General features: G+C 55.1%; 3 protein-coding genes across 3 annotated transcripts; all 3 read right to left on the reverse strand.

The window, feature by feature from the left end:
* Positions 1-231: 231 nt before the first annotated feature.
* PTSG_11405 (uncharacterized protein) lies at positions 232-1,978 on the reverse strand (the record flags this gene model as incomplete). The annotated part of the gene is made up of 5 exons (XM_004987529.1): positions 232-676; positions 880-1,011; positions 1,201-1,279; positions 1,469-1,630; positions 1,889-1,978. Coding segments are annotated over 5 exons (908 nt in total), but the record flags the coding sequence as incomplete, so codon positions are not given.
* A 984-nt stretch (positions 1,979-2,962) lies between these two features.
* On the reverse strand, positions 2,963-4,527 carry PTSG_11406 (RAB5C protein; the record flags this gene model as incomplete). The annotated part of the gene is made up of 6 exons (XM_004987530.1): positions 2,963-3,060; positions 3,234-3,327; positions 3,566-3,721; positions 3,946-4,067; positions 4,226-4,309; positions 4,476-4,527. The coding sequence occupies 6 exons, from the start codon at positions 4,525-4,527 to the stop codon at positions 2,963-2,965; spliced, it is 606 nt and encodes a 201-aa protein (XP_004987587.1).
* Positions 4,528-5,464: 937 nt separating this feature from the next.
* PTSG_11407 (uncharacterized protein) lies at positions 5,465-7,598 on the reverse strand. Its single transcript, XM_004987531.1, has 5 exons — positions 7,491-7,598; positions 7,130-7,173; positions 6,873-6,985; positions 6,542-6,636; positions 5,465-6,183 (listed from the first exon to the last, which is right to left on the reverse strand). The coding sequence occupies exons 1-5, from the start codon at positions 7,578-7,580 to the stop codon at positions 5,743-5,745; spliced, it is 783 nt and encodes a 260-aa protein (XP_004987588.1). The 5' UTR covers positions 7,581-7,598; the 3' UTR covers positions 5,465-5,742.
* Between the last annotated feature and the right edge of the window lie 86 nt (positions 7,599-7,684).

Raw genomic sequence — 7,684 nt, forward strand, 5'->3', positions numbered from 1 at the left:
AACAACAACAACAACAACAACAACAACAACAACAACAACAACAACAACAACAACAAAACGTGCGGCCATGCGGGTGCTATTATGTGAGCTGTAGAAGGTGACGGAACGGCCAGCAGTCATGCCACAAGACAGAACACACACACACACACACATAGATACAGACACACACACACACACACACACACACACACACACGCACACGCAAAGCCAAAGCCAAAGATAAGCAAGTGCTCACCTGAACACCTGCGTGGAGCCATCATTCGTGTCATCTGTCGAAGTGCCGCCTTTGCGCTTCTTGCTGTCGGCCTTGGAATCACCTCCACCTTTGTTGTGCTTTGACGTGGGTTTGGACGACGACGACGACGACGCTGCCGCTGCTGCTGCTTTTGACCGTGGCTTCGTGCCTTTGCTGGCACGCCTGCTGCTGCCACCACCGGTGCTGCTGCTGTTCTTGCGTGCACTGCGGGGTGTCGACGATGATGACTGGCGGCGAGTGCGAGGCGCGCGACCATCACTGCCATCATCATCGCCATCGCCACCACTACCACCTTCTCCATCCTCATCATCGTCGTTATCCTCGCCACTGTCGGCATCATCGTTGTCATCGTCGTCTTGCGCGTGTGCACGTGTTCGTGCCGGTGGCAGGCGGAGCCGGAGCGACAGGTTGCCACGTCGACTGGAGCAGCGTGCCAAACACGCAGCGCAGAATAGTGTGCCCAGGAATGGTACATGGGTGCATGTGTAAGCGTGCGTGTTGGGGTTAGGGAAGACAAGCGAAGCAGAGCAGCGAGCATGTCTCAGGGAGGAGAGAACAAAGGCAGGTGCAGGTGATCCGACACGCACGCACACACACACACACACACACACGCACACACACACCCTGTTCTGCTTCGCGTTCTTGGCGTGCGAGCCTCGTCGTCCGTCGCGTCGGCATTGCCGTCTTCGTCGTCGTCGTGCACCTCGTCTTCATCATCTGTACCATCCGGTCTGTACTCATCATCGCTCTCATCCCTATGCAATGAACGCAGTCCAGGCACAACAGTGTCAGTGCTGGGTAACACACAACACACAAGCACATGCACAAATCGCACACATCGCACACACACACACACAGACACAAAATACATATCGCAGGCAGGCACGCACATCCGGCAGTGGCAAGTACTGTATTTGGTTGCACTATGAAGGTGTTGGGCCTACCGAACTCGTGTCTTTCGTCTGGTCGATGGGCGTTTGTGTTTGGAGAGGGGACTTCGACTACGGCTCCTCGATGCAGCGCCTGCGTTGACGTTGGAGTGCAACGGGTAGTGTGTCGACACGACAGTGTGTGCACGTGTGCGCGTGTGCACGGGCAAGTGAGAGGGAGCGTGTGAGAGGAAGACTATTTGTGCGCGCATATGAGCGTGATCTCCGCATGTTACTGGTGCCTGCTGAGTTTTCCTGTTAAAGGCTGGGTGGTGTCGCATACCTTTGTTTCCCTTGCGGGATGGTGTAGACGACACACGGCGCGAGTGTCGACGCAACTGGCGCTGGTACCGGCTCGACACTTTGTCGCTAGCGTCCGCTGGTGGTGTTGCCATGGTGCTGGGAGGCATGTCAGGCAAGCGAATGCGCAGCACACTGCCGGAGCCTGATGCAAAAGCACACACACACATGAGTGAGAGTGGATATGCATGTGATGTTGGTGGTGGTGAGCTCGAGTTCAGTGCATCGTTGATGATGTGGGAGGGGGTGGACACCTGTACCGCTTCACCACGCAAACAACCGCAAACCGCAAACGAGGACGACGACACATACAAATCGCAAGCCTCAGGCAGCTTGACACACATGCCAGTGATGGTGCCCGTGTCCGCACCCCCTCGCACACCGCACACACACACACACACACCTTCCAGCTTGCTGCCGTTGTTGTGGGGGTTTGTGTGTGTTGCTGTGGTTGGCTTTTCGCTGCTTGCGCGCCGTGTGTTGTTGCCCATGGCGCGGAGAATATTTGCCATAACACCAATCAATCATCCAAACCTGGCAGATGGTGTGTGTGTGTGCGTCAACTCCCTCTCTCTCTCTCTCTCTCTCTCTCTCTCTCTCTCTCTCTCTCTCCCTCCCTTCCCCTGATGAGCAGCCACTCATGCTGTGTTGAAGGTTCCTCGTTTACTCTAGCAGTGTTTGATGTCACGCACACACGCACACACACACATCAATGCACCACACACTCACCCAACAGCAATGCGACAACATGGAAAAGAACAAAACAGCAGCAAGGGCGTAAGTAGACCAGTACACACAACAACCTTCCAAACAAAGCAATCGCAAGGAACTGCGAGGCGAACACCACAGGAAGGAGAACGGAGAATGGGGGAGGAAGCAAGTACATACACACACGCGCGTGCATAGGAACGAGACATAGAACCAACAGCACGCGGCACAAATCCGATGAGACGACAGGACATCAACAAGCCATATCCCCGATGGTATCAAACAACAACAACAACAACAACGGCAACAACAGCGACGACAGTACGTGCACGTGCACTGTTCGCAACCGCTGTCTTCCCTCCTAAGTCACGCGACCAGCGTCGCTTCATAACAGCAGCCGGAAGCAAGACAAGACAAGACAAGACAAGACTGAGACAAGACAAGACTGAGACAAGACAAGATAAGAAAAGACAAAAGGAAAATAGCACCCACGACATTTAAAAAGCAAAAGGCGATGATGACTGCAAACTGTGGCTGCTGAAACGGTTGTAGTTGTTTTGACCTGATGTGAAGTCATTGTCGTTCAAGTTGCAAGTTGGTGTCGTTGGCGTTGTTGTTGGTGGCTGTTGTTGCATATGGGTGTGAACGTGTGTGTGAACGTGTGTGTGAACACGTGTGTGTGTGTGTGTGTGTGTGTGTGTGTGTGTGTGTGTGTGTGTGTGTGTGTGTGTGTGGATGTGGATGTGTGTGTGTGTAGGTGTGGATGTGTTCAGCAGCAGCCGCCGCTCTTTGCCTCTGCTGCCTCTGCTCGTCGCAGGTTGACGCCGTCACCCCGCCGCGTGTCCTGGTTCTTCGGCAGATGCTTCGCTGCACACGCGCCAATCATGCCCCACATTGTATCGGGTGAGCACATGCCCATGCATGTACACGGTCAGGTTGAACGAGACGGGAAGAGCTGGGGAGTTGAACACGTTTGAAGTAACACACAGGCAAAGGCATAGACACACACACACTCACACACCACGGAAAAGCAGGCGTACCGATTGCGGCGAAGATCTCGACAACGTTGAATGCGGTCTTTGCAGACGTCTCCATAAACAGCAGCTTCTCCTCCTGCGCATACGCCTCAACCTCCTGTGTACACGCACACACATGCACGCACACATGCACGTGTGAGGCACGAGTAGGACATGCATGCATGCATGCAGGCGGGCAAAGCACACAAATGTGCGTGTGCACAGACATCAAGGAAAACACACACAACAGGGTACATAAACACACGCACACACAAGGGTACATAAACACACACATGCGCACACACAAAGGTACATAAACACACACACACACACATACATCCAGATAGACAGGGCACCTCGGTCTGGACTTCGCGGCGAGCGGCAAGATCGGCCTTGTTGCCGGCGAGAGCAATGACGGCAACGTTCTCGGCCTGCTTCTGCAGCTCCTTCACCCAGCTCTTCGCCCGCAGGAACGACGCGTGGCTCGTAATGTCATACACCACAATCGCAGCCTGTGCCGCAAGCAACCCAATATGAGGTGGGGGGGGGCGGAGAGGTGTCAATTGGGGTTCAGCATCGCAGCGCATGCTTGCATGTGTGTGCGTGGAGTGGAGTAGGGCGAGGGAGGTGTTGCAGGCAGCAATACGGCAACACAAACAGGGTCACAGACAAAGACACACACACACACATACATACACGCACACACACACACATGTACGCACAGATGATGACGCACCTGTGCACCGCGGTAGTACATTGGGGCGAGGCTGTGGTACCGCTCCTGGCCGGCTGTGTCCCAAATCTCAAACTTGACCTTGGTGCCATCGTCCAGGCACACCGTCTGTGTCAAAAAGGCAGCTGCAGAAGCAAGGCACACCATATCACGTCGACAGAACGAGTTCCAAGACGGGGTGTGAGGGCAAGGCGGTCGCCAGGTACAAAACTGGTACATATCGGCACCACAGAATAATCACATACACACACGCAGACACACACAGACACACACACATGCATACCTCCGATGGTGCTTTCTTGATACTCCTGAAATTGGCCCTTGACAAAGCGCAGGACAAGGCTGGACTTGCCCACGGCCGTCTCGCCTGCAGCCACATTCGAATGAGCCCATGCTTAAATGAGAAAGGGTCACAGCCTGCTTGCTTTGCATGACACGATGTTCATTCCCTCTCTCTTGCCGTCGTGTTCTACGTGTCATGCGCCCCGACCAAACACAGACAGACAGACAGACAGACAGACACACACACACACCGAGGAGGACGAGCTTGAACTGGTTCATTTGTTGGCCACCGCGTCCTGCCATGATGGTGTTGTGTGTCGCCGCTCAGCTGGGGTTGGGTTGTGTGCTTGTATTTGTGTCTGTGGGATGGTCGAGAGAGCAGCGAGAAGGTGTGAGTGCGTGCATATGTCACACGAGGGTCGGGAGGGTTGACGATGATGATGATGGATGACAGAGGGTGGTTCGTGATTCAGGCGCAAGCGTCATTCAGGTACATGCGTGACTGTCCCCTCCTCCTCCCACCTCCGTCACACACACACACAGACACACACACAGACACACACAACCTCCAGCCATGCCAGCAAGCCGAGTGTGCGCGACCACCGCCTCATTTGCGCACAAGCAGCAGCAGCAGCATGACTCACCCTTCGGGCTGTGTGCTTGTCGCAATAACGAGGGTAAATGTCAAGGGGGAGTCCTAATCACAAATATAACGCTGCGCGGCGCTGTTGGCGTCTCTCAGCTTGCGTGGGCTGGGATGGGCTGTTCGTGTCCAAAGTAGGCAAGGCAAGACCAGCACAGAGCGCCAGAAACGGGGGAGAGAGGAACGTGTGTGACTGCGGGTTTCTTGTTGTTGTTGTTGTTGTGTGTCCTACAAACGCAGAGGAGTGCGAGAAATGTGGCAAGCAATCGAGCGAGCGAGGGGAGTGTTGGTGACGGTGCTTGGTTGGCTGTCTGTTCGTTGTTCTCCTTCTTCGTGGTGTGTGTATGTGTGCCGTGTCAGGTATGTTGCTTGTGTGTGTGTGTGTGTGTGCGTGTGTGTGTGGCCTTTTGGGACCAAGCCAGCAAGCCGTGCCTTGCTTTGCGCCTTTGCGCTGCTTGCTCTCGTTGCTTGCCTTGGCTGTTGCTTTGCGGCGTTGGTTGGTTGGTGTGGATGATGATGATCTGGTGACGGCGCTGTTGTCTCCTCCACACACAGACACACAAACAAACGAAAAAAAAAAACTATTTTGTGGCTGGCCCAGAAGAATTTCTTTATTTTTGGGGCGCAACGAGAGCAAGTCAGCGATTTCGCTTGGTGCTTCGGGGGAGCGCCAGCGTATCGCTGGACGCCGATTTTCTCGCCTCCGCCCATTATGATGACTCATCAGCACACACACACACCCGCCGCCAAGTTCAAACGAGTGTGTTCGCGCGACAAACACACATTCACACATACTCACATACGTACACACACAGTTACACACACACGTACACACAGACACACACACACACGTTCACACAGACGTTCTCACTCACTCACTCGCTTGCGGGGAGGTAGAAGGTGAGACGAGAGGGAAGCAGGGTAATCTGCGCGGGCCGCGAGTAGTACGGGCTGTTGTCCAGGCTCACAAGCACGTCATGTGTGCGCTCATTCGCCTCCTCCGGCTCCGCTGCTTCCTCTGCAGCATCTGACGTGGGCTGCTCTCCACTTTGCGCTCCATTCTGCTCTGCATCACCGCTGCTGGTGGCCTCTGCTGCACTGCTGGCCTCTGGAGCCGCGGCCGCTTGCTCTTTCGTTGTGGTGGTGGTGGTGGTGGTGGTGGTGGTGGTGCTGATGCTGCTGGTGCTTGCGTTGGATGCGACAGGTGTGGATGGGATCGGTACAGGCTCCTCCATGCCTGCAGGCATCTCAATGTCAACCTTGACAGCACGCACGCTCACCGACGAAACACCCTCCAAGTCCACATACGACTCGCCCTGTTTGTGTGTTTTGTGAGTGAGTGAGTGAGCGAGTGAGTGAGTGAGTGAGTGAGTGTGTGTGTGAGTGTGTGTGTGTGAGTGTGAGTGAGTGAGTGTGTGAGTGTGTGTGTGTGTGTGTGAGTGAGGGAGTGTGTGAGTGTGTGTGAGTGTGAGTGAGGGAGTGTGTGAGTGTGTGTGAGTGTGAGTGAGGGAGTGTGTCTGTGTGTGTGTGTGTGAGTGTGTGAGTGGGTGCGTGTGTGTGAGTGAGTGTGTGAGTGAGCACACTTGGGTGACTGCATGCTAGGGGCTGGACGTTGGAGTCGTGTGTGCTGTGTACATATGGTTGTGCAGAGCGCTCTGAGATGGCGTCACTCACGCCACGAATCTTGCGGAGGATGGTGAAGGTTGACGGGTGTGGGCGGTCCTGCAGCGTGTACGCCAGCGTCATGGCCCGGTCATTGCGGTTCCGATCTGAACGGCAACACAACCACAGACAGCCGTGAGGTGGGCAGGGAAGCAGGGGCGGTACAAAGATACAAGCAGCGCACACGATAAGCATGACGGCACACTCGCATGCAACCACGACACACCAGCGCTCATGCAGTTACAAGGGGCAAACGCACACACACACACGCACACACACGCACACACACACACACACACAAGCACACACGCACGCACGCACACAACGGTGAATGGTCGCTCACTTGCGTCGATGCATCTGTTTGCAAAGCACCAGTTTGCCTGGTTGGCAACGATGAGGGATGTCACAGGCACGCTGCCGACATCAACCCACGTGTTCGAGTCGGAAAACGCTGGCCTGTGTGTGTGTGTGTGTGCGTGCGTGTGTGTGTGTGTGTGAGTTTGTGTGTGTGAAGGCGGGCGATGAGCCGATAGGGTGCAAGGAGATGCAATACGACGCAACGGATGTGAGAGTATGTCAGTCAGTGCGCTGGTAACGTACTGGTAGGAGAGACGGCACGTGCACGCGTCCAGTTTGCTGCCTTGCTGCAAATGGGGTCACCAACAAAAATTCACATGGGTGGTTGAGACCACAGGACATATTGTAAGGCAACAAGGACCCTGATGCAACAAGAAGAACACACACACACACACTCACACGCACACTCACACGCACACTCACACGCACACACACACACACACACACACACACACACACACACACACACACACACACACACACACACACACACACACAAAAGGATCCCCAGCAATACCCGTCTCTTTTCTCCGTCCCCCACCCCCTCCGCCGGAAACAACCGCCAATACCATTGTCTGGCACCACAGAGCAGGCTACCACGTACGGTGATCGCCCTGAGCATGGCCGCAACGTCGTATCTGCTGTTGCCCGGCCACCGCCGCGTCTGCCCGCCCTCTGCAGCCATCCCAAACATGCCCCATCCCCAGTGGCCCTGTTGCACGTGTGCACGCGCCAACAGCGGTGTGTGTGTGTGTGTGTGTGTGTGTGTGTGTGTGTGTGTGTGTGTGTGTGTGTGTG

Source organism: Salpingoeca rosetta, assembly GCF_000188695.1.
Source record: "Salpingoeca rosetta unplaced genomic scaffold supercont1.59, whole genome shotgun sequence".
Lineage (NCBI taxonomy): Eukaryota > Choanoflagellata > Craspedida > Salpingoecidae > Salpingoeca > Salpingoeca rosetta.

Excerpts from the sequence above, each read along its gene's own strand:
- PTSG_11407 (XM_004987531.1), bottom strand. The coding sequence starts at position 7,580 with ATGTTTGGGATGGCTGCAGAGGGCGGGCAGACGCGGCGGTGGCCGGGC. Across the intron at positions 6,986-7,129 it reads ACGTGCCGTCTCTCCTACCA|GCCAGCGTTTTCCGACTCGA; the intron begins GTACGTTACCAG and ends ACACACACACAG. Across the intron at positions 6,637-6,872 it reads AAACAGATGCATCGACGCAA|ATCGGAACCGCAATGACCGG; the intron begins GTGAGCGACCAT and ends GTTGCCGTTCAG.